At 40.9% G+C, this 27,814-nt stretch overlaps 1 protein-coding gene across 2 annotated transcripts in view; it reads right to left on the bottom strand.

Moving 5' to 3' along the window:
• The window catches only part of cdkal1 (CDK5 regulatory subunit associated protein 1-like 1), a 253,720-nt gene that overhangs the window by 202,304 nt on the left and 23,602 nt on the right, over positions 1 to 27,814 (bottom strand). For both annotated transcript variants that reach the window (XM_080501478.1, XM_080501479.1), the window contains exon 4: positions 2,303 to 2,387. In XM_080501478.1, the coding sequence (XP_080357604.1) occupies positions 2,303 to 2,387 (85 nt within the window). The remainder of the gene's footprint in view (positions 1 to 2,302; positions 2,388 to 27,814) is intronic.

Below are 27,814 nucleotides of genomic sequence, written 5' to 3' on the forward strand. Positions count from 1 at the left end.
GTATACGTGTGCGTGTGTGTGCGTGCGTGCGTGTGCATGCGTGTGTGTGTGTGTGTGTGTCCCCTTCCCAGTGAATAGAGCATTAATTGCATTAGCATTACAGCTGGGTGATTTCCAATCGAAGAAAACTCCAGCACCAACAGCCGAGACATTTTCAAAGTCCTGAAGTGTGTTATTATTTTGTGCATTTCAACTGACAAATTCTTTGCATAAAAATGGTGCAGACGGAGAGAGTGAAAGGAAAATGCGAGCGTCAGGAGACAGCTGAGGGAAAAAAACGACAGGAAGATTGCACTGATCAAGTTGGCCGTGTGAAACTGTTCACCCTTGTCTTATTGTCTCATAGTAAGTTGTTTTATTCTGATTTTTCAGACAGCCAAATGCAAAAAGGCGAGACGTGATGAATTGCAGCAGTTTCATTTCCTTTAAATGCAAATGAAACTCACCTAAAACTCCTTTATAAAAAAACCAAAAAAAAACTCCATTTTATCTATTCAAACACATGTAAAGATGGTTGCAGCAATGAGGGCAATTATGTAGTAAGACGTCTGAGGATAAAGTCTCTTCAGAGCGGGATCATGGCACTGGTGCTTTCAAGAACCTCAGCAATGCAGTTTTACCACCAAAGTCACAGTAAATGATCAAATAGCCTGTGAGCTTTACTTTCGGTGCTCTATATCAAATTTAATAGTAAGGCTTATGAGCGTCCACGTTTGCTGTTGAACAGCAACTTAACTGTGAGTAACACATGCAATTAAAAGGGGCTGCAATTTATAAAGCATGATGTTGGTGTAAACCAGCCCCAAAAACACACACAAAAAAAAAAACAATTACACTGCCATCTCCTTTCCACTATGAAAAAAACAAATAATGCACTTAGAACCTGTTGCAATGTCATAAGGGTTTGTATAAACAACACCAGTAAACAGTGTGAGTGTAACAGCTAATCCGTTTAAAGCTAAGGTCGGTGGGTTATTGTCTCCTATCAATTCAAAGCTGTTCCTGTCTTTTATTTGGCTTAGATTCATAAAGAAGATACTACATAAAAGTGCTTAAACGATGCAGGCATTTTCATCTCCACTGACACACAGAAGCATCTAGTTTGCCCCAGTCCTGGCAATATTTTCCTAATGTGCCTGCCCACACTTCTTCAACACACCCATGGGTGCAGTTGTTCGATAAAAAAAAGAGAGAGAGAAGTGTGTCAGTTGTGGTGATATCTGCATTGCAATTTGCTCCTCTATGCAACAATTAAGGCCGATATACACCTATATAAGTACACATATCAAACACCTGTACAATTCATAGTCATTTATCTGTGTCCATGAACATAATTAAAGTTAAATAATCAAATTAATAATGTTCTGCACTTGTGCTTCAGAAAATGTCAAAAGGTGTGTTAACATGCATTTCCGCTAGAAGCCTCTAAAGACGAGCTCAAGTGCACCGCCTTAATGTTACCCGGCTCAAACTGATGTCTGACGAGGAAAATCAAGCTTCTTTTTCATCCTCATGCAGTCGGGAGAAAACCACATCTACGAATAGACAAAACAGTCAGCATGTGGAATAATTTCTTCTTCTTTATTTATTTTTTTATTGATGGCATGTGATTCCTACCCACAGTGTAGAAAGATATGCAATTCTCGGTTGAGGCGAACCCAAAAGCTCTCTTTAGCGGCACAATCCTGATTTTGCTCTCTAAATCACCGAGTGGTTCAAAAGCATACGCCCGCCAGGTGTGTGTGCCACTGATGGGGGGAAATTAATCAAAATGCAAAACAGTTTCTGGCGTAATTTCTCTGTGTTTATGCAAATATGCGTGTTTCTCCCTCCCTCTTTCCCTCTCGCTCTGTGTGCGTGTGCTCACTGTCGGGGACCGGTGGAACAGTGAGTAGGTGGAAGCTGACACAGGGCAACAAGCTGAAAAGATGTAACACGCACATGCACACATTTCTGCATGAGAAAATGTGTTGAGCAAAAAAAAAGAAGAAAAAAAAAAAAGCACCATAATTATTTTTTTTGGGCTACGTTGGAGCGGAAAGCTGAATTCTGAAAGTACCCAAATCCTTCTACCTTTTTATTGCTGTATTTGAAAAGCTTTAAGGCCATTTTAAAACCTGAAAAAAAAAATCTATTGAAATGGAGGTTTATCTATTTAAATGTTGCTCCTGACTCTAATAGCCACATATAAAGGTGTTTTGATGAGCTGATTCACTTTCATCTAAATCTAATGAAAACATAAAGAAACATCGTACATGTAAGGTGCTTGTGTGTGCAGCTTTTTTTTTTTTTTTTCCATTACTTGATTGAGTTCCTGAAGTGGTCTTCTGCTGGGTTTTTCACAGTGCAGCTGTTGAGCAACCACAGGTCTGCTTCTGTCGGGTCATCTGTGGAAAGAAACAGTCTTTATTTGAGGTGAAGGAGAGATACAAGCATGGCTTCATGAAATTAAGGAACCTTGAATCTGATCAACACATTACAAATTGCATAAAGAAGAGAATTTGCAAAGCACATAGCACAAATGAAACGCGGAACTACTTAATTGGTCTTTGGCGCAGTGTCTCGGTGCCTGAGGCACGCAGTGGGTCAGCATTTCCACACAAAGTCACACCCAAAATATCCCATGTGGTTTAGTAACGTTTTTATAACCACTCTCAAGTCTCACCTCTATTTAAAGCAGCAAAATAGATTAAATTGTAGACCTTTATCTCACAACTAGTTTTTTTTTTTTAAAGATAAGTTTATCTAACTATGTAAAGACAGAGTTCTCACAGCAAAATGTTTTCTATGTGATTATTATTTAATTCTAGGGCTGGGGAAAAAAACTATTCGATTTATCAAATTTTTAGCTTAAAAACATTTTTATTTTCCAAATTCTAGTCCCCCCCCCCCCCCCCCTTAAGCCCCGTTTCCACCGCACAAAAGTGCGGGGACGGAACGGAGCGGTACGGCAAAGCGAAACCCAGCTCCGGTACCCGTTTCCACCGCAGAGAGGAGCTTAAAAAGTGGGCGGGGCTTAAGAGCTCCGCAGATATGTGACGTTACAACAGTCGTCTCAGCTCGGCTGCAGATATAAATCTTATGAACCCTCTGTTGTTGTTTACATCCTCCACTTTGCACTTGTTGTTTAGTTAACTGCTGTTTTTTGCAGCCGCAGAGCTGCAGCCGCAACTTCCGTGTTGGTTCTGTGAGAGCCAACGCTCCGGCGACTTGTCCCGCACCCTAATGCGCCCCGGCTGGCCACACGGGAGCCACAGACCTACAGAGCGCCGCGCGCGCTCCCGCCGCAGGTCTGTGGTTTCTGTTCAAATGCGAGGCAGAGACGGTCAGCGTTCTATTTATCGTGGGGACGGACCGCGGACGTGATGCAGAGAAGCTCGGAGCCTCCGTGTTCCGGCGCTGAGCCGCAGGACCGCGATCAGCGCCGGAGTGGCGGCTCCTGCGTTTGAACAGAAAGCTAAAGGCTCCCATGGCTGCAAACAGAAAGCTCCAACGCGATGCAAAGTCCCAAGCCCCACGACCAACATTAAAGTTGAGCAGCAAAGAAAAGAAAAGGGAGAAAAAAAAACAACCAGTGCAAAGCTGACCACACTGACAGCAGAGGATTCATCCAGCCGACATATTAACATATTGAGGGCTTGTAGTAAATCGCTGACCAATCAGCAGACTCCTCAATCTCAGACCCGTTCCATGGCGCCGGGAACCCCAACGGAACGGTCGCGGAAAAGCGGCCGCCTTTGGAGCGGTCGTTTCCGCATTCCTGCGGTGGAAACGCGAACCGTACATGACTATACCGGTCAATCCCCGCACTTTTTGTGCGGTGGAAACGGGGCTTTAGTTGCTGTTGTACTTTTGCCTAAACGTGGGTTAAAGCTTGAACTTGTTGAATGACAGAGCCTCATTGACCTTTAATTTTGGGATTGTTTATATGCATTTTAGCTCAGAGGACAATCACAGCAATAAAGTTGCACTTTTGAGTATATCTGAATGCTGTAGTCCTTTTTAAGTGCATTGAGGAAAGAAAATCGATAATTAAAAATCAAATCAAAACTTTTTTCTTTCTTAAGTGCTATATAAATAAAGTTTACTTTACGTACTGACTTTGTTAGGCGAAATCGCCCAGCTCTATTTAATTCATTCAGTTCGACTTTGCTTTTGCTTTGAACTACTCAAGAATGTTGGATTCAGGTGAGCCAATAACAATAACAGTAATACTTGATTAGATAAATCCGAGTAATGTTAAATGCATATTATCCCTTTATCACCTTTCTCCTTATATTGCTTTAATTATGCAACAGAAATGTCATAGTTTCTATAAGAATGTTGTAAACCTGGAGAAATACACCTGTGAGATTATTGTGATGAAACTGTATGATTATTTTTTAAACCAGTTAAATTCATTCAATCACTCATGAACGTTAATAATGAGTGTGAAAACACCAAATGAGCAGAAACAATGTCACACACAAAGACCTTTTAAAATTCCTAACAAGGCAAGCATTTGGTCCTCTTAGGGAGCTTTATTACTTTCAGTGTCCAAACCTCCAATGAACTCCACTAAAGTAAATTCATTAGTAGATTGATGTTAGACAAAAGTCTTGCCTCTCCTTTCTTGTAGCATACCAGAGTTTGCAAACCAGCGTGAAAAAAAAAACAGGATTTCTGTCTTTTTTTCCCGCCTCATTCAGAGTTTTCAGATGCATAACATATCTTCCCAGTGCAACAACATTGCAGCAGAAAACAGATTATGTAATAAGCATCTGGAGCTGAAAATTCATCAATTAGGGAAAAAAAGAAAACATCAGATGTTCAAAACAGGTCATTTGCCATTAGATTTAAACCATCTCTGTCTCTCTCTCCCTCTTTCTCTCTCCCCCTCACACACACACACACACACACACACACACAGGAGTGCCGCTCTGTGTGATGTTAAGCTCAGTTGTTTCTCAAGGCCATGGTGGCAGGCTTCGCATGGCACTGCCAGGAGAGCCGTCACAAGCAAAGACACACACTCGGGGAGTTACGGTACAGCGGTGGTGGGGAGCTGCTCCGTTACGCCACATTGAACCAGATATTTCACTTAAAATCCGCCTCCCCGCTGCAGTCAAGCGTACACACACCCACCCACACCCACACAAGTCTTCTGTGGAAGACTGGAGAAGGTAGATAAAAGAGAGATTACCAAGCACAACCACACCTTGCCTGAGGTGAACGCTCCCAAAGACAACGTGTGCAAACAATCCTTCTCTGACAATAAAGAGACATGCAAAATTTCTGGACTGTGAGCAAACAATGGTGCAACAGCAAGTTTATCAAATGACTCATTATACAATTAAAACTGTGCAAAATGGCTTTGGAGTCGATATGCTTTTAGTAGCTCAATAATCATTATAGTTCAACATTTAGTAAGCCACATTTTTAACATGTCAATTGCTCAGATGAAGTCCATTTACAACAATTGTAACACAGAAACCACTGATCATCATAATATAAAAATACTGCCGTGCAGGGCTTGAGGTGCGTTCGGTGATTGAATCAGACATTCAGCAAGATTTAATGATGCCTCACACGAAAACAGAAGTACAGCTGCATGTCTCCAAAAAGCAATAAAGCAATATGAGTCACAGTGGTAAGACATGACTCATGTGTAGGGGTTTGTTTGTTTGTTTGTTTGTTTGCTTGTCTGTTTGTTTGAGCTTTTGTGTGTTGTGAGCAATAATTGTTTTCTTTTGGGACGGGACTAAAAATACAAAGACTGAAAGAAAAGAAATAATAATACGAAGCGGTCCTGAAGCTACAAATGTGTGAGAAACATTAAAGAGCATGAACGATAGCACAAGTTCAGCTGGCGAAAGGTGCTAATTATGCCTACTTTTATTTGTCTGGCAATACACACACACACACACACACACACACACACACAGACGGGCTGTAGTGGGAGTGGTCTTAGCTGTGTGGTTGCTGTCTCCTCTCTGTCCCGGGGGAGGCCTTCCAGACCAACAATAACAAGCTCTCCATCAATTTAACACACACACACACACACACACACACACACACACACACACACACACACACACACACACACACACACACACACACACACACACACACACACACACACACACACACACACACACACACACACACACACACACACACACACACACACACACACACACACACAAGACAGACAGGAACATCTGCAAAACAGTCCTGTCCACACAGTCAGCACAACTTTAATAGCACACAAATAAACCCTACACAGAATAAATATAATGGAAATGCACAGTTTGCACCGGTAGACACATATATAATACATTAGGTGAGCACCAAATAGTATAGTTTATGATTCAAATAGCTTTCAATTTAAAAAAAAATTAAAAATGCATGATGAGATAATGGCATCACTCAAGCTATATAAAATCGATAAGGAGAATTATTTCCTCAGCAAACTGTTGCAATGATTCTAACAAATACCTTGTAGAGGTTTGATGGCCCTAGGTATCGAGGATGATAAAAAAAGAAAGTAAATTGTGACATTGCTTTTGCACAAAAGCAATGACAATGAAAGTGACTGTTGCTAAACAAATGTCTGACACTGTATCTTTACATCGCAGTAGGCTTTGCTCCTTTGAATCTAATTTGTTTGTATTTATATTCCATGTACGATTAGAGAAAAAACAACCATGTCTCGCGTCTTGCTGGCGAGCCAACGTTATCAGTTGTTCACGAATACCATATGAAACAGGAGCGATAGAGCAATTAATTGTCTCATTGCTGCTGCATTGAATATCAGCACTACTGTGATTCTATCTTTGGACAACTTATGGAGTAAAAATACATTATTTTAGCATTTTCTTTTCAAGAAACTTTGGCGTTTTCAGGCCAACATTTTGGAAACTATTTACAGGGAAACTGCAGATTGAACATTGAAAATCATGTCGTTAGCATGCCAGGCCACAGGTGGGTGCTGTTAATTGTTTTTGTAATTAAACCACACAGAGAATACGCTATAAACATTTACGGTGGTGAGGACACGGACATTGGTCTGGACAGATGACGAAGTTGGACTTACTATTACAGGTGAGTCTCAACCATAGATGTACCATTGTCATGTTTAACGGATCCCAAAATGCAACGGCAGTTTTTCATTTTCACTTGAAAACATTGCTGTGCAAACGAGGCCTTATGCTCAACTACCACAATTTGCACAACCGACACAAATTATTTGATATTTGACGGCAATAACAAGCAAACAATTAAATATTGTCTCTTATTAGTATCTTATCAGTATAAAGTATAAAATAGCACATTGGAAAAGATCGTTTTTAGTTTAGCCGAAGAAAATATTGGTATTTAAAATTAATTTGACAGACGAAAAAGGAATAGACTTGGACCTAATTTTTGTAGATCCGCGCTGCTCAAAGATACACCTGAAGGCCCTTTTTTGAATGCAATTCACACTCTCCTGGCGCATCGCTAGATATATTCAAGATACTCAATCAGGTCAAATAACACTTTGTTGTGGTGTATTTTTGGAAGATTTTAGCAATATCCGACACCGATGGGGCGCAGAGTGAACAGCACACTGACAGACACTGTCACATTCTCACTGACGGTTGCTTTTGTTGCGTCTTCTTTCAAATTTCCACGTGACGAGGAACTTATTGAGATATAGCAGCTATCGAGCATGTGAAGATGATACACTGCCCTCGCTGTCACATGGACAGAATGATCTTAATGACGCCTCCCAAAGATGGAAGAATATGAATCGCTCCATGAAATGATGGTAATGAATAAAGTATAGTTCAGTGAAAATTACTGTATACAAGGAAGCTATTGTCAAAGTATTTTTCTTTCCCAGATGTATTCCTCACTGTCTGGATAAACATCACAACAGGATGACTTTTTTTTTTTTTTACATTATTAATTTGTGGGTGCATGACCTCCAAGTGAGTCAGCAATAAAAAAAAAAGCCTGTACATTCCCACCACTTGCTACTGGTAAAATCTCTGGAATCTTCCAATTTGCATTAGATTTGCAAAGGCAGAGGGGATGAGCCAATCACAGGGGATTTATTTGTCTGCTCTTTGCATGTCACAGCCCCGAGGCAACAGGGGGACAATTTGTTGGAACGGAATGTGCACGGAAACTGTTGACTTATCTTTTATCTGATTAGGGGGAGTCACAGAGGGTAAGATGTGCTTCCTGCTGTGTGAGTGTGCGTGTGCGTGTGTGTGTGTGTGTGTGTGTGTGTGTGTGTGTGTGTGTGTGTGTGTGTGTGTGTGTGTGTGTGTGTGTGTGTGTGTGTGTGTGTGTGTGTGTGTGTGCACGACTGTGTCAGGTAAGTCAACAGCCCCATTTCACAGGAGCCCACCAGCCTTTGCGAAACACTGTGGACCCCCTCCAACTATGTCTGACTTTGACAGTGAGGCAAAACCCAGGAGGACACACGCGCGTGGAAACGTGCCTATGCATGTTCTAATTTGTTCAGGTAAGAGTCCTCTCAAACTGATGAAGCCACTCAAATGAGAGGGGAAAAAATGTCTTCCAATACACACAAGCAAATCCAGTTGACCTATTTCAATTACTTTGAGTAACTCATTCAAACATATGAGAGTCGAAACCTTCAAAACAAGCCACAACCTGCTCCCTCTTCTCTTTTACTACTAATACTCCTCATCAATTTGGTACTTATAGGATATGCTTAGGATTTGTATTACATCTATATAATGGTAGTTTCTTTGGTGTTGTTTAATAGTTAACACATTTCATAAATGTATGTGATATTAAACTATCTTCTCTCTCCTGTGCCGCTGATGTGCAGGCTTCTCTTTTCAAGTTTAGAATTTGTGGCAAAGTTTAAAGTTTATCCATGAGACAACACACTGGCTGCCTTTGTTTATTTGTGATGATTTACCTTTAGTGCTGCTTATGTGCTTTTAACAGAGAAAAGAGAAAAACCCAACAGATCCACATGAGCATATACCAGAGGCGAGTTTTATTGTTGAGAATTACCCAGATAGCAATCCAACCTTGTCGACTGTCCATACAAATGTCTGTGTTCTTCCATTGTTCATGTTTATAGCGTATTGTTCTCAGTGCACGTGTGTGGCTTCGATACAAAAACAATCAACGGCGCCAACTCTTGGTCTGGCATCCCAACCACATTGTTTTCATTGTTTTCGCCATTTCTGCGTAAACGGACGTCATTATTAAAAGACTGCCGTGTAAACGCACATTTCTTTTAACTAAAATGCAAAAACAATGTGTTTCACTTGAAACAAGGTTGTTTCCACGGGATTGTTGATATTTGCAGCTTTAAACTAACTCCTGGTGGCAAAGGGGGAATGCTGAGGCAACTCGCGAAACAATTTACTTCTTTCAAGCACTCACACACTTACAAAAGGCGCACAGACACACAAACAGACAGTGACGACACTTCTTCACTCAGTCTCCAGTCTTTAGATGAAAAGCCTTTTTTTTTTTTTTATCCAGTGTGGAGAATAATCTTCATTTGACCACAACATATTGGTATTTTTTTATATATATATGTGTGTGTGTGTGTGTGTGTGTTTGTGAGTCTCTTTATGAACAAATATAAGGAATTCCACCAATCTCAACTGTTGACCTCACGATACACAAAAAGAAATTGGCCTCTGCCCAGGCATGTGCAAGCGTATACAGTCATTCCTCCGTTTGTTGTGTGCATGTGTATGGAGGTGCACCCAAGCTTATTCTTAAAAAAAACATCCCCCATGACCGACCCAAATGACTAAATCTAATCCATGAGGTTATTCCTTGTGAGTGCCCCTGTGTGTGCCTCTTCGTGAATCTGTGATGTTCACCCGAAATTCACCCCGAACCCAAATCATAGAGAAGAGAGCGGGATATTGAAAATTCAGCACCTGTGGTCAGTGTGTGTGGGGAAAGGGTCATACATAACACATTTCAATCACTCTGCTCCCTATGGAGATGAGGCAAAAGAGTCATGGGAGCAGGTGCAGTCACCAAATAAGTACGGACAGAAAAATGGACAAGAGACAAAAAAAAAAAAAAGACACTGAGAGAGAAAGACCAGATGGTTATCACTGTACGTGAAGAGAGACAAAGACAGACAGACATGTAGTGTATCAACAGGGGTGATAGTCATATAAAAACAAATTGTGAATTCAAAGCAGGTGAGTTTACTATTGAGTACCATGAGTGTCAATAAGTACAATTATAGTAGCTTACTTCTGAACGAATTCTATGAATAAAATCTAAATATCAGACACACTTAAGACTTGTATTTGCACGTGCCCGTAATGCTTGTGAATTGACCCACAGGTGTATGCAGAGGAACAGAGACGAGGCTCAGCTGCAAGCAGAGAAACACACAAAATAACAGGCAGAATGGGAATAGGATCATTTCCCCGAACTAATACGTACCATATGCAGATGTGCCACTTTGCAAATAAATACTGTAAATTCAACTCAATTGCTTACTGTAAAATAAAATTCAAACAGCTGCGTATCACACTAAAAAACTCAGCATATTTATCTGTTTCTCTAAGCGTAGCTGTTTAAAGCACATTAGGTGCAATTTTCCTTCACGCTAAAAAATAAGGTAATAAGACCAATAAATGGGGTTTTTATTAACCACTGCACATTAAAATGTAATGTAATCGAATGCAAAGCATAAAAACTGAATCTCAAGTGCAACCTGTGATGAAAAGAGTGTGCCTGTTTTTTCATTTCAACGTGAACTCGCCTGAATCGCTTTGCTTTGCCGGCTCATCCTCTCGCTAAAGCACAACATGTGTTTTTCAATATTATCTCTATAATGCCAGGAATGCGGGATTGAAAATCGCCATTGTGCAATGGTTTGCACTATTGACTTCACGCTTACGCAGAAACGGTCCCTGGTGTGTACAGCCAAGGTAAAGGTAACATACATGGGATTTGCTTTTATACCACAACAAATGAGTTTCTCCTCGTCCGTAATGGCGCTGAACAAAACCAAAGAACGAGTCAAGGCACGGCGGCTATGCACGCGCTGAGCCACACAGAGGGAGACTGGCTGCGATCTAACCTACTGAGACCCAAAGCAACAATTGCATCTGTCCCTTTATGATTGTCGGCGATGGTCTTGAGCTTCTCCGTTTAGAGTTGAAAGGGACAGGATTTCACCTTTTTCCACATGTATTTAAACATATTTTGATGAATGTCACTAGTCGCTTCTTCAATACAGCGAAATTCAAAAAAGATTTATTTAAAAGAATGAATGGGCTAGTTGGATTGAACATTCAGTTGAGGGATAAATGTCTTTGAAACCTTTTCAAAATTAGTTGCTAATAAAAAAAATAGATATCTACTTCTGTATAAAAGTCCCAAGTATAGGACAAAGACAATATACTGAACCAAAAACAACAAACTTTTTGAATATAGAACATCAACACAGTCATAGAGTTTCTGAAAAGGAAGATTAATTTGTGATTTAACAACTTGTCAAAAACTTCTCTGTGAACTCTGTGCCCCTGGTATGCAGAATAAATTCAGAAAAGGAATCAAAAGGGATTTTGGAACATCGTTCTTGACAGAATTGCTTTAGCAGTGCTAGATTCTGAGGATATTCGCTGTAAACAGATCCCTTGAGCTCATACCTCGTCATCTCCAGGCCTGAGTTTTGACCGGGCCCCGATAACTGAATCTATTTTGTGGCGCATTTATTTCCATGTTGAGGGGGTTCGGCTGCAGCAACAAACTAGAACTGGACTTCAGCTGGCAAAGGGCCACTTTAACATTGTCCCCGACATTAGCCTGATAATAATTTCCCATTCCATTCGATAGGGTTCAGGCCCTGTGCCAGCAAAACAGCCTCAAACCGTGACACTCCCATTACTGTGATTCACCATAAGAATGAAGCTCTCATGTGTGCAGCAGGCTTGGTACAGGAAAGTGAGGTAAATCAGATCACATTTACATGACAGTCGACTAGCTTCGCATGAACTCAGACACAGGAGAGACTGAAAACATCATAGTTTGCAGGTCACGGTCAGTAGTTGGTGCTGTATTTTATTTACTTACAACCGTGTACGCATTCACACACAATAGTACAATATAAACATCCATGCTCCTTTAAACCATCTTCCCCTGTGTCGGCCCACTTAGGCTTTGTTGCATGTAAGAAATGTGTACATGTTGTGGGAGAAGCACAGTTCAATTCAAGAGAGTGAATGCTATTCAAACATTACTCTGGAATCTGTCATTGTTGTTGGCAGGTCGCCAGGTATGACTGACAGTTTCCCCACAACACAATAAATCAATGAAGAACCCACCGAAAACACCTCTTCACAAACCAAAAAAATGACTGCGATCAACAATGTTTCATAGAGACACTTAACCAATAACTCTCACTGATGCGTGTGTCCAGCAGTGTGTTGTGTTGTGTCGTGTCGGGGTTGTGTTTGGCAAACTGTAGACAAAGACGCACCGACCAGATGAATTTTAAATAAGCTGCCTCCTTCCTGGTTTCCTGCTCAGAACACTGCGCCTGTTCGAAAGTTTTGCATACATCTGAATCATGAGAAAGGATGTGAAATGTAATACTTTAATCAACTTTTGCTTTTCAAGTGAACTTCACCAGATTCAGAATGGGAGAGAGAACGCATTGTGCCAAATAAGTGGACCCCACTCTATCGAGTAAACAGTCCTTCCTACTTGGACTAGTACATAGCTAACATCTTGGGAGATTACTTTGTCACTCCTTCCAGTCAAATGGAAATGTTATGCAAATCTGCAGCAAGGCAAGGTTCACACAACCAGACACTTCATGTGAATAAACTTTGACAGTTTAACTTGCATATTAATTCACTATTGGGCATTCAACAACTCATTTCATCTTCGAGTCATTTGCAACCGGATTCAATGACTTTGTCCAGCATCCCTGTAAATGTGTAATGACTTGGTTTAATACAGACATTTGTTTTTCCATAAGTTTCAGTTCAACTTTAACGGGTCAATCACGTTTGTGTCACTTCACATCCTAATAGGTTGAAAGCATCAATGTTGGAAAATCAGATTTCCTTCCTCGGACGAATAGAGAAAGAATAAGCACAGTCTGGCTCAAAAAAATACTGTTATTCACACATTGTTCGTTATGTGATGGACTCAAACCCAGAATCAGCATTTCATGTCATCACAGAAAGCAATTTTCACATAATGTGAAAGTAAAATATTTACTGTAGAATTCCTGACAAAGTGAAGAAGTTTATTTTATGATGTTTGAGATACTCTATAATGAATAATACAACATATCTTGAATTTAGACACTCGGCGAGAACAGTAAAGAGTGAATAATAGTACTATATAGTAGATAAGAAGGTCTTTGACACACAGCCCCTAATTAAAGATGTAATCTTCGTTGTAAACAATCAGTTTATAACAATATTCTGCTGTGAGTCACGCAAGAGTGGGGTCAAGAAATGAGTATAAACCCTGACTGGTCTTAAAGTCTGAACATCATACATTTCACCATACATCACAGCACCTATATAACATTTGTTATGTTCTTGCCGTGTCAAGCATCACAATGTGGGATACATTCGGCACATGGCAAACATTTTAACTTCCACGTACATTAGATGTGTTGGAAATGCAAGAAAGAGGCAAATATAAGATCTGAGAGACTTTGAAAAGAGTGCATGATTGCTAGACCACTGGTTCAAAGCTCTTTTGGGGGCTTCTTTTTCTGCAAACATCAGTATCTACAAAAAAGTGATCTGAGCTGGAAATGGTCACAGGAGGCCAAATCTAATTGATGTGCCGCAGGACCACAGGCTGGTCGGTGATGTCCAATCCAAAACAAAAGCAAAGCAAACTGTCCAAACAGTAAATATTCTAAGGGAAAAAGACTCGGAAACAAGTAACACATCACAGTTTGATGTGTTTGGGACTGTGTAGCTGCACATCAGGCAGGATTCACTTAAAGGAAGTCGGTGTGCACAACATGATGCCGCGGGCGATGTTCTGCAGGAAAACCTCTGATCCTGAGCTTTATGTTGATTTGGTTACTTTGGCTCACCCTGCCTACCTCAACCAAGTTGAAGGACAAATACAACCCAGTGCCAATGGTAGTTGGAGCCATCATTGGAGTAATGCACAAAGTACACAATTGTTTGAGCAAAGTGGGAAGTGCTGGACAATTAAAAGACATCTATAGAGGGTTTTTATCCTTCAGGACTTTTAACAATCTGTTGCAGGAACTTTGACACCTATAGACCTTTTTACAGGTCGGCGCCATCTTGACTGAATAATGTGGCATGTGAAACGTGTGGTCATAATGATATGGCTGACTGCTGCAACTTTAGGTAACAAACATAGATCATAATTGTGTTTACTAATATAGCAGCCACATAGCTCGTATGTGAAGAATCCAAAAAGGGTGAAACCACACCATCGTGTGACATGGAAAATCAGTCTCTTAAGGAGGAGCATCCTGAAATGCAGAGTAACATTTGAAGAAAAGAAAACTATAAAAAAAAACACAAGAGAGGTAAATTGATAACAGGATAGAGCAAAGAGAGTTCAAACAGCACTAAATTAAAGCAAAGGGCTTCGTGGAAGTAAGAGACTGGTAATTTAAAGCTTCAATCACCTTGCACCCACCTAATATTTTACCACAACATCGAGAAACCACCACCACTTTCCCGCTGTTTTGTTTCCACCACATAATATATTTTCAAATGGTTCTGTAATTTCCTTCGTCCACACAACCACAGGGGAGGAGGTTCTCCTGCATTTCATTTAACCACAACATACAACATAAGTCTTTCCTTCTGCTTTCTTAAGTCACTGAAGAATGCCAACGTGTTACCAGGAGATCCACATACAAAAGATTCCTCGTGATTTCCAATTGTTTTAGATTATTTTGTACCCATTGCAATTTAACTCAAAAATGATTGTAAATAAGAGAATAAAGACACACTCACAATGCAGTTGTTCGATTTACATTCAAGAAGAGAAAATTATATGTTAGACCGTTTCAATCGGTAAAACTAGTGCTTAATAATATATGGGCATTGATTGGTTTGATGAATCTTTACACACACCCCCCAGCGCGATGACACACTATGTATATGCACTTGCTTTATTTTTCCAATCTGCAATAAATCTGTACAAACATGTCCGAAAGCAGGTCTGTAATTTGGCAAGTCGGCAGGTCTTACAGGAACTTTCACTTGTTGGTACTGCGCTCTATATAATTCAAAACTTTAGTATTTATATGATTGCGCCCTAAAATCTGAAACAGCAGTTTTGCTTTCGAGGACACGGGAGCTCCAGGGATGATTACTCTGCAAACAGATTTGCCTCCTGTCTGCCATGAAAGTACAGAACACTTTAAGTTCTCGCTGATTATAAAGTATCCCGCTTGAGATTTCCAGGCAGTTCAGGGGAGTTCAGTGCAGTCAGATTGTGTATATTTATGTAGGAAAAGCAGCGCTGGGGATTTTTGCTTTCCAAGCACCATAAACCTTTCATAGAGACTCCTTCAGTTATTCCTCTCGATGATAGATATACATCATACAGAACCTCACTTTCCCTGCTACCATTGTGACCAGAGTATCATATTTTCCATTTCAGACAGACATATTTAACAAGTCTTCCAAACTTTCTCTGACACTCTCCCGCCAGTTATATACACATGGTTTAAGTTATCTATCTTCTAACTTAAATCTGCTGAGGGACGAGGCCGACTCAACCCAACGGATGTTTCAAATTTCTATGTCAACTGCTTTCTCTGCCAAATTTGGATTATATTTTTGACGCTGATCACTGTTTAGATGTCCATTCATTTCTTTAGGCCCGATAAAACAAAGTATCTGAGACTGAGATCTGCGGTGTCTCCAACTACCTTCTGGTCTTCTGCCCTGCTGGATGATATATGATGGAGGAGGCTGAGACATTGGGGTGTGTGTGTGTGTGCGCATGTGTGTGTGTGTGTGTGGGTCTATGGCTGAGAGAGAAAAAGAAGAGGCAGACAGCAGCCCTAGGGGTCAATATGATGCTCCTGGTGCTTCACATACAGACCACGCCATGACCCACTTTCCACCTCATCCCACACACACCCCCAGACACCCCCACCAACCCCAACATGCACAGACGAGCACGCACACACACACACAGCAACTTGTCTTTCCCTTGTTATTTCTGTCCTCTACCCTCCATCCATTCCACCCTCTATCTCAAACACATCGTCTTTCCTCCTGCACAGCCCCCGCTCCCATCGCTCATCTTTAACACACACACACACACACACACACACACACACACACACACACACACACACACACACACACACACACACACACACACACACACACACACACACACACACACACACACACACACACACACACAGGACAGTCTAACCTTGGGAAACAGTGCAGTGGTGGTTTATAGGGGTAAGCATGCTGGGGCAAGGGGTGGCTTTGGGGTGAATGGACACACTTGACTGAGCTAACAAGGTCTGTATGGGCTTCCTCGCAGATAGCCTGACCGGACAGCTGGATGCCAGGCGGCTGACTGGCTGAGAGGACAGGTGGACCGGAGGGCAGGGTGAGGCACTGACCCAATCCCCCATGTTAGAAGTCAAATGCAGAGATCAGTGTCATAAACTGTGTCCCAGCAAAGATTTGGCTACAATTTATTGGCACATTTTATTGCAAAATACATAGAACGTGCCCATTTCTAGTCTTTTGCGATGTTCATGTTTCGAATGAATGAATGCACACATATAAAAATAATTATCAGATCACAACATCTCGACTATGACAAAGCCAGATAACCGAATTTTCTTTCGAAGGGAATTCAGGAAGACACTTTGAACACAGTTCTGTTTAAAGTTACTCTACCAGAAAGAATCGTTGGAATATACTTCCCGTAAAAGGTATCACTTCTGCACAGAGAATAAACCAATACATGAAGACAAAGACCATTGCCACTCATTTCCACAAATGTCCAGCTCGCAGTCGCCTAAATCAATCGCATCCAAGTTTTTTAAACAAATTGGATTTTGTAGCCAAAAAACTGTTTATGTTTCCGAACTGACATAAGTTTTGGAAATCTGCCACATGGGTTTCTAGAATATCAAAGATTTTATTTTTGGACCGTTAATCATTTTTCCAGAGCAAATCAAGATTTCGCAAGATGGTGATTCCGCAACCGGAATCTTCGGGTGTCTCCGTGACCACAAGATGTCAACAAACCTGGGGTTCTGCTAAATTTTAATGCGCAAATACATGTTTTTATAAGTGCAATGACAATTTTCCTTCCGAAAGGTATTGACCACATAATAAAGATGCACATCAACAAGTAAAAATTCTTCACTTTCATTCATAGGTACCCACAGAATTCCGCCAGTACTGCAGAGTACCAATTCACAAAAAATCAAACGGTATCTTTTTTTGGTACCTAAACACATCCTTGTGACTGAATGAGTGGAGCTGGATTTTAATTCGCACACTATTAAAAAAGAACACTGCTAGTAATAGTTAAGGGTTTTCGGGTTGAAGACATTTGTGAAACAACAGTGATGCTACAATACAAACAGTTGAATGGTGTTTTGATATGTTTGTTAAAGTTTAGATACTGAGAAATAAATGTTAAATTTGCATATTTAGTTACCACAGAAACACAAAAAAGTACTGAAAATTGGTATCACTGAGTACCGGTATCGATTCCCAGGTACCGGGTATCAAATGGTTTTTGCAGACACACAAACATTTTCATCATGTATACAACAAAGACAAACGTAAACTTTTAAATTTAAAGGTTATTATGGCACTATTTTACCAGTCCTGCCCACCCCACATGAAACCGGGCTGTATATTGCCCCTGAACTAAATGTGTTTGACACCCCTGCTATAAATGGCGCAATGTGACTAATTGTCTCGATGGGATCATTCATGTTTGTATCGCCACTTCATCTGTTGCAGTCCAACAGATAACGAAGCACCTCTTAAAAAACCAACAATCAATGCATTTTAGATTCCACCAGTGACAAAATGAAAGTGAGAAAATGAAAGAAGTACACTGAAATATTAAAGATAGGAACTTAAACAAATAAATCTATAATACTTTTCTGACTTTAAGTCGCACTTGGGCATAAGTCGCATATATAAAAAAAAAGTATCAGGAAGTGGGAGGGGGGACATACAACTTAGCACTAGCGTACAAGTCGCATTTATTTTTTCACAAGTGCATTGTTGATAATCATCGCCCAGCTGCTGTTCCAGAACCATCTGTGATTTTGTTCCTCAGCTCTGTCCGTCACGCATTTAGCCCACAATGAGCCTTTTGTGTTTCTTTCAGGTAAGAGTTTCTTTCCTTTTTTTTCCAGTCCCTCACAAGTTTCCTAGACACTCCAAACTCTTTCTGCTGCTTTGTTTCTGTGTTCTACTGCATATATTTTCCGATTTTTAGTTTAAATTATATGAGCGACATTTAGCTCTTGCTCTCAGTCAAATACAGAAATAATGGATTATTTTTTCTTTCTTTCTTTTTTGTGGCACTGTAGCAGCATTTTGTTGTCATGCAATGTCATCTAGTGGTCCCAGATGGTAAGTTTCCATATATTTCGGTAAATAAGTTCCATGAAAAGCCAAACACAAACAAAAAGTGTGGCTTATAGTTGAGTATATGCAGCAAACTTTACCCATAATCAAAGGACTAATGTTTTAATACCAGTAAAAGAATATTAAGAGAATTAGACCCTCTGCACCTTGCTGACTGAGATTCCCTACATTTTCAGCCATTTATTTTTATTGATACTACTGTATTAATCCCCAGAGGGGAAACTTCTTTTCAGAAATGTCCTATCGGTAGGCTGAGGGTCTTGCTCAGGAACCTCCAGTTCGTGTTTTGGGGAATGTGGGAGGAAAACGGAGAGGAAACCCACGCACAAACAGGGAGAACATGCAAACTCTACACAGAAAGGCCCCGGGACATACTTGAACCCACGACCTTCTTGCTGTGAGGCGAGAGCACTAACCACTCTGTCACCGTGTGGCCTAACATCGATTATAACAACAGACAATAAAAAATAAACTGAGACACTAGTAAAAAATGTAATTAAATTCAGCGATAAAGACATTTTCTTTCTTATCATTTGAACATCTACAATAGAAATGGCTGCAAAAGCAAGTAAGCAACAAGTCATCCCCACAGTCTCTGTGGGGATAAATCGCACGGGGCGGTGAAAAGAATGACCCAAAAGTAACAGCTGCAGTTATACACACACGCAGTCATATTCCCAAAGCATGTGCGTGAGAATAGGTGTGCAAAGAGAGACGAGCTGGGCATGTCGAGTTGGGTCAACAGGAGAGATTCCCAGCTGAAAACATTTCAGTCTAAAAGGCTTCCTACTTTCCTTGGGGAAAGAGTGGGAGTCCGTTTGCTTGTGTGTGTGTGTGTGTGTGTGTGTGTGCGGGCGCGTGTGCATTTCCCTTACTGACGTGGCAAATTGTGAATGGGCCTTCGAGGACTTACGAGCTTCACCTCCAATCACATTTTACAAACAAGCACTCGCTCAGTCGCTTCAGCATAAACACTGGGGAAGGCGCACACGCTCGTGTAGACACACGGAGGGGCCTTGGGGTTTGGCAGTTGGTCTATCCGTCTAGCGGGGTGAGCGACCACTCAGCCGTGGATGATAATGCAATCAACTGTCATTAGAAGGGATGCTGGCTGCTGTACACATGCATGCACACACAATAAAGTACCCACACGACGCAGACGACCTGTCACAAGTTGGAGAAAAAAAAATTGAACTGCTATACTAGGTTGGAAATATCAGAATATTTCTGTTGACTATAATATTTTGTATGTAGAACGTCACAGTTATATGGGGGAAACAATATCCTGGCCAAAAAAAGGGGGAAAATCATCAGTTTCCACCAAAAAATAAATACTATTTCACATGAGCCGCATGTCTGTCTATGAACACATATGTACAAAAATAGCCAAGGCACCCCTTAAAGAAGGACGCACGGAGCACAACCACATCTTCAATTCTTATCAGCCATAAATCACCTGATGCAACAACAGAGCAAGAGCAGTAAAGAACGAGAAGTAGGTGCTTTAGTGTGGCTATAACATTGAGGCAAGACTTTTCCATCCCGCTGTTGCCCTTGCTGCCGTTTTTGTGTTATTTTTAGTCTCGCTGGTGATGTACAGGTGGGGTCGTCAGCATCTGACCTCATGTCATATGCATCAGGGTGCAGAGAATAATTAAAAGCTTTTAATTAAATATCATCCTTTCATTCCAATTTCACTTTATTACTCCAACCGTTTTTACCGTGACAAGTCTGTGGCTCCCGACTCTCTAAACCAGCCTTCATTTAATCAAATTAAGGGTTACAACAGGAATAAAACCAATCAATTAAATTAACTTTGTGTAAAGCAAACAATGTATTTCAAACCAACAAATGTACTCAATAAAAATGTACATAAAACTCAAAATTAATTGAATTGAATAGAGACAATTAAGTGAAAATAATGATAATACAATACAACAATAATAAAAATTATACTACAGAAGGTCACAGGGGTTTAAGTTTGATCTGCATATCTTTAGGCGCATCTAAAGCTCAGGAAGATGACCAGTTCATCACAGGAATAATGCAAAGATGCAATCACGGATACATCAAACAATTAAAATAATAAAACTAATAATGATAATTTTCAATTATTTTTTAATTAATGAAGCATTTTGGGTTTTTTTTAACAATGGGAGGAAATTGCAACCCTAAAACTCATATACACTCTGCATTGCATACAAGCAAAGCTTTCCGTCTATATGCTTATTTCCTCCTTACTTATTGGCTTCGCTGTATAATAGTAATATGAACCAATGGAGTAGTAAAACCTCAAGCCTCACGATTAGAAGCACGTAACAAATAGCGATTTCTTTTTTTTTTTTTAAAGTGGCTGTGTAACATTAGTGCTCGATCCTGCTGTCACCATATACGTTATTGTTAAATTTCCTTAATAACCTGTCACTATGGGGGGAAAAAAGAACTCTCCTCTTTTTAGCAATGGGCCAGCATGTTGTTCCAGGGAAGCAATCTCTGGTGGATTGAACAACCACAAACACAGAAACTGAAGTCCTTATTATTCATGTCAAACTTGGCCTTTTTTTTTCATTCCAGAAACTAACTGTATATGGCTGTGAGCCCGAAGACAGGTACTTTAAAACTCATCATGAGGATATCCGAGCTTTTTTTAACGGCTTCTTTTTGGTCCATATCGCTCACTCCCTCACTCACAGACACATGCATACACCCAGCAATGCTGGTCTGTGGTGTTCTCAGACTGACTGTCTCTGTGCGCTTTGTTAAGTGGCAGAAATTCACAGCAACGGTGCGGAGCGTAATCTACCGCCACTTCTCCAGAGACAGAGGGATATGGCTGTGTGTGCGTGTGTGTGTGTGTGTTAAGTAAGGACGGTATGCCAAGTTAGGCACAGCAGGAGCCCATGATGGCACTCACGTCAACAGTTTGACAACATCTAAGAAAGATCAATTCACTTGGGGATTTCTCTCCTGTCCCTAACAACTCATAGTACATTACTGCAGGAGAGGGAGAGTCAGCCTGACAGAAAACGAGAGGGATTGAGGACTTTGGGGGGGGGGGGGGGCTGTAAAAGACGGAGGTGGACAAAGTAAGAAGATGCAAAAAAAAAAAAAAAAGGAATAAATCTCCAAGACATCAGAGATTGAGAAAAGACGTAGGGTGAAAATGGCTTAGAAAATTGAGAGAAACAGACAGAAGGAGAACAAAATACCAAGGATGTGCAAAGGAGAGATCGAGCATTAGAAGATTAAGCGGGGGGTATCTCAGTGAAAAATAGCAGCCAGGCTGAGCTGAAAGTGGAACAGGAATGATGAATGCGGCGAGACAAGGTAGCTTCTAATTTGGACGGCAGAAGTTTTCTTCTGCAGTGCAAGAGACTGGAGTCAATCCGTCTCTCTTAAGTCTGATCACAGACGCACAGTGGGAGCACCTGGGCCCAGACACCAGTGTCTCTCTCGCTGTCTCTTTGTGTTTATAGTCTCTGAGAAGTAGTCAATATATCGGCGAAACTAGAGCAGTGCAGTAATTCAGGTGGGCAGCAGATGTGAGAGAAAATGTGCATCAGAAATAAACACATTTTGCACTATTAAGTTCCCACGTAACTGAAGAAAAGAAGTGGGCTTATCGGCCGCATAGGGTTTATACTGTAAATGGGGGAAAAAACACACAACACCGGACCATAATAACAAACATCTGGGAGTTGATTCCCTGTGGTTTTAAACGTGCATTAAGTGTGATTTACTGAGGTGCGTACGAGCAGGGGATAGAAACCAGGCCTCAGTAGAGTTTTGCCATTACACGTCTCACCTTGCATAGATAAGATGATTTGAAGCCTCAGGTTCATGCAGTAATTGGGGCCAATCACTAGTCGGCAACTCAGACAGAAAACCATTATGATCATCAGCGCAGACATGAAAAGATATTTTTTTGCGCGGGGAGAGAGGGACTATTAGAGTCAAGGGCACAAAAGTCAGTGTGTCTGGGAGGAAGAGGGGCCTGGAAGGTTACTGACTGACAGAATAATATTCCTATGATTTCACTCCCACCTCACATCTCAGAGTGATACATGGCTTACACTTTCCCTTTAATGCTGGAGGCTACTATATATGGCTTAACATTAAAAAGAAATGCACACTCCGATCTGCTGCTGTTTTTATCGGAATAATCCATACCTAAAACCCTCCATAAACCCTTCATATAGGTACCATCATCCATGTGTTACACCTGCTATATGTGTACAGGTTTGCTCTATGAACACCATTGTCATGGCAATTATAACTGGAATTACAATCTTGAAAAAAGCAACAGATAAAATTACTCTTGAAGTCCTTCCATAAAAAATAAACAATGTCCTGACAAAGGAAATAAACACATCTGATTGTCCTGCAAGCGAAATCCAAAGAACTGAAAATGAACGCGTGACGAGCTGAAACCTGGATGTTCACATCTTTATGTTTCTCCAGCTTTAGTGAGAATAAGAAACTGAAAAGACTTCCAGCACGTGAGACGAGTCCATAAAGAGCCTTAAAGCTGCTCCTCTGTAGCCTCGAGAGATGGAGGATCACATCCAGCAACTCACTTGTAACTAATGTCAGTTGTCTGCCATCCCGTAAAGCTACTGTATGTACTTGTTGAATTTCTGAACAGCTGCTGAGTGTTGGAGGCATTTAGCTTCAGATAATTAGTGTTATACCATTTCACCAGAAATGTTTTTTTTTCTTTTAAAAACAGATGTTTCCTAATTGTTGAATAACAGACCAGATAGATTTCTATTAGCAGCACATAATAAAAAAAAAACCAAAAAAACTAACACACAGATAGCGAGATATGCAATCATGCAACCAGTTCTTTCCATAATTTACAATCTGGCCCCTCACTAGTAGGCCTAAGAAATATTGGGTCAGTTGAACCAATTAGTGTTTAATTCATGTACAAACAGAGGTGCCATGCAGCCTCCGGCCACTAGTTGGTGTTACAGAGTCGTCAGAGAGCTGCCTTCTCCCTGCTGCAGTGATAAGAGTGGACTGCAGTTATGAAACAGCAGAGAGATGCCCTCTCACAAACTAAGCCCAATCTCACTTCTAGAAAATGAAAAAGAAGAAGGTAGCACATGAATAAAATCAAAGTACTACACTAAAGCAATCCCACCCAATCTGAGAAGATAATGTTGCTCGTCAAAACAATGTCGCAAGACATTTAGCCTGAACGCACCATGTTCAATTTGGAGTGTCTTCTGAGCAGCTCCGTTTCAATGAGTTCTAACTACACGTTTTGCTTGCCCAACAGAGGAAAGCTCAAACCGTGTTGCCCAACAGATTACAGGAAATCAAGTGAACATGAACTTCACCTCAGTCAGTCTGTCACTGCAGGTTACTTACTCATAAAAGCCAGCCAGAGATTGGACCTGTCAACACCAAAAGGTCCACATTTCACACTGTTGAGTATGAAGAAGTAGTAAATAAGTGGTTGACGAGACACGGTAAACTATGACGTAAAGATAATCCAGGAAAAATAAGGTTGGAGTACACACAAATGTCTTAATAGATTGAATTATTGTCAGTTATTATTATTGTTAGTGTCTTCAAAGCTTACACAACCAAAATGGTCGCGGGAGGAACAAACTGAAAGTACAGCAACCTCTAGGAATTTGTGTCTTCAAATAGGAAAGAGTTTGTTTCAGCGAGATCTTGCTGATTTAATTCTTGAATTGTTATTTTGCCAACAACAACCATCAAAAAACTAAAAGTCAACACAGCTGGCTCAACGCTGTTCCTCATCACCTCAGTAAAACACAACATTATGACCTTCACAACAGTATGAAGGATTGGCTACACAAAATCACGTGTACTCCCCTGAGTACAAACTACACAACAGAATAATGTGATTAATTCAATGAATCCCTGTCATTATTTAAAACTGCGAGTTCTATGGTTACACCAGAACTAAAAATGTGTTTCAATCAAAAACAGTCTTGGTGCACTCATTCTAACGCTGTGTGTGTGTGCGTGCGTGCGTGCGTGCGTGCGTGCGTGTGTGTGTGCTCAGTGATAAAGCGAATCTTTCTGTACCTCAAAGCCAACTGTCGAAAGCATGCACACTATGGTAACCACAGCCAGTTCCCCATTTCACAACAATAACAGACCAGGCAAATATTGACACGCCATTTCACTGACATTACAAATGTGATTATATTTGCTGTTTGCCCTAGGAGATGGCAGTTAATATTCAACTGGGGGTGTGTGTGTGTGTGTGTGTGTGTGTGTGTGTGTGTGTGTGTGTGTGTGTGTGTGTGTGTGTGTGTGTGTGTGTGTGTGTGTGTGTGTGTTGAATTTGAAGTTGAAATAGGCCATGGGAAGAATGCACGTCGGTTTGCTTTGTACACAGAAGAATGTGCTGGAAAACAGGGTTGGTGAAAAGTGTCGGCGTGCGTGTTTTTCGTCATATGTCCACCCACAGCACCCGACGTGCATTTAAGGGCTAAGATGTAGTTTTAGGGTCCAGAGTTACAAGTAGCTGCAGGTTAAAGGTGAGGGGCTATGGGAATGCGTTATAGCAACGCGTGGGCCCCACATGCACTCTGTACAAGCATTGCGTGCGTGTGCCTGCCTCCGTGTGACTCAGTGTGTGTTACATTACAGCTCCCCGCTTGTCACCTGGAAGAGAGACAAAGCCTGAAAGAGAAGGGTTATTAAAAAGAAAGGGGGAAAAAAAGTAGGAGCCACCTGTATGTAAAAGCTCACCTGTCCTCTGACAAAAAAAAAAAAAAGAACAGCTGAATGTGAACTGTGGCAGATGGAGCTTGAGCTCTAACAAAGGTAGAAGCTGAGAGGAGCTGTGGTCATTAAAGAGACAACACAAAAGCGGCACTGTCAATGTTTTTTATTTACTTGTCCCAATTCCTAGCTCTGCACAGTTCAAATACATTGTGACGGAATGAATGCAAACAGCGTGAACACTGAAGTCAATTAAAAATGTGGAAGAGGCAAGTCTTTTATGTCTTATATAAAGAAGTCACCAAAAGTGATCATTTTAAGAACTGCCTGAACCATTTTGCACTTTATTACCAATAATTAACCATGGTAGGAAACACAATGCCACTGCAGTGGTTACTAAAAAGGAGGTCAATAAATATTAAACAATTTCACGACTTTCCGTCATTCAGTGATAAGAAAAGTCTTAATAAACACTGTGCAGTGGAGACTCTGTTAATGATCAGCTGGACCAACACCAACAGATTTGGTGACTAGACATTTTCTCACATGATGCTAAAGAAATTACAATAACTGTCTTTTGCGATAAATGCTTTCATTGTCTCGATGGAGGCAGTTTACTCTTTCAGGATCATTGAATCCTTAATGTAGTGTATTATGTATGTTTTGTAGAAGTTTTAAAGGCTCCTGTAATGCAATAAAAAAAAGTATGGCAAATATTGGAACAATAACCTCACAATGCATTTTCCATCGTATAAAAAGCCAGTCTGCTAGATAGTCATAAAGAATGAATACGAGTGTGTAAACATAACATGCAATGCACTGATTAACTACAATAAAATAAATCAACCACGTGGCCTTCTTGACATTCCTATCGAGGCAAACTTTCAACAAGCATTGTTGTTACTTGAACATTAACCTGTCAAATCACTCATAACGTGACACAGCATTGCATCCAATTACATTTTTCCATATTTGCGCTTCACATGTAAAGCATCCTAATTCGATTAATAGTAATAATCAGAGATTACTCTTTATTTTCCTCCTTTTTTTTTTTTCCTTCTGAATGAAATTGAAACAATTTAGGTCAGCGGGTCCCTTATTCCCCAATCCAAGCAGAGGGACATGCAAATCAGATGCAAATGCCACCAGAAATGTGAAAACTAGTTATGGGCTCTGGTAATAAATACTGGATTTAGCCTCTTGGCATTCCAAAAACAGCCAGTTGGGGTTCATATGCAAACTATATGCAAATAGCCCAAATGCAACCAGCTCTTTTTTTTTCTGATCCAGAGAACATGTGGGATGTCCTGGTGGCTTAGAAGGCAGAGCAACATAACATGCTCCTGTGATGTCGTGGGTTTGAAAACGACTCTTCCCCCCGACGCTGGCACTTTTATAGTCATTCTCTCCTCAACTCGCGCAAATATAAAAAAAGAGGAAGTTGTGACAGATAGAAAAAAAGAAGGCAGGGGAGAAAAATATTACGAGACATTACATGAGGACGGAAATGAGAGCGTGAGGCAAGGAAGCAGGGAGAAGGGGAGGCATTGCATGCGACATCAAAACTAAAACCCAGCCAGTGGAGTCGGCTGATTAGAGGATCAATGTGCAGACGGGAAAAGCGGAGGGAAAGACGCGAGCTGTAAGAGTAAGTTATACAATCTTCCTATGGCAAGCCGGTGTGAAGCGAAAGCTGGGACTTGAGTCCAAAAGAGAAAAATAAAGACATGAGAACAACGGAGATGACAGGAAGATGCCAGAACCATTAACACTGGAGAGATAAAGCCAATGTTCCCTGTTCGAGACTCTCTGAGGCACATTACTGCAAAAGGCCACAGTGAGTCAGAACAGACAGAGAGATCCCTAAAATGTATTCAAAGAGGTCATGGAGAGCATCAAATGGAAGAGAAAATGTTGTATAATCTGGGATCCTGGTAATACCACTGTCACAGTTTGCTGATCTAGCTTGTTCATAGTAACGGAGGTGGCTGGGTGTTGTGAATTAATCAGAAGGAAACAATGTGCACGCACAACACATGATAAGCTTAGTGGACCACCTTGTTCAATTGGCAGTGTCTCCTCAAATTACATGCATCACTGGCGTGCACACATATGCACACGCACGATCTACACTATGCCTCCACCGGCGGTTCTGCCATAATCACTATAATGCTCTTAATTGAAAGCCAGAGTTGCCCCGAACACATCACCTGATCTCCCTACCTGCAATTCTACCGCAGTCGAAATGAACGCTGCAAAGCTCTTAATCACAGCTTCAACCCTCAGATACACGCACACGGGCTTGTTGCTGATGTACTTAGCCCTGTGCAGGCAAAGCAACGCAGAGGTTGGCAGGTAGACAGCTGATTAGACAGGCAGTGCTGTTTTAAGTATGTACGCCGAAACATTTCACATGCACGCTAATGCAAACAGCTTATCTGTCTTAAGGCTACAGTCCAGTTCATCGGTGGTCTTTTTTTTTTTTA

This window comes from Blennius ocellaris (assembly GCF_963422515.1).
Source record: "Blennius ocellaris genome assembly, chromosome: 8".
Taxonomy (NCBI): domain Eukaryota; kingdom Metazoa; phylum Chordata; class Actinopteri; order Blenniiformes; family Blenniidae; genus Blennius; species Blennius ocellaris.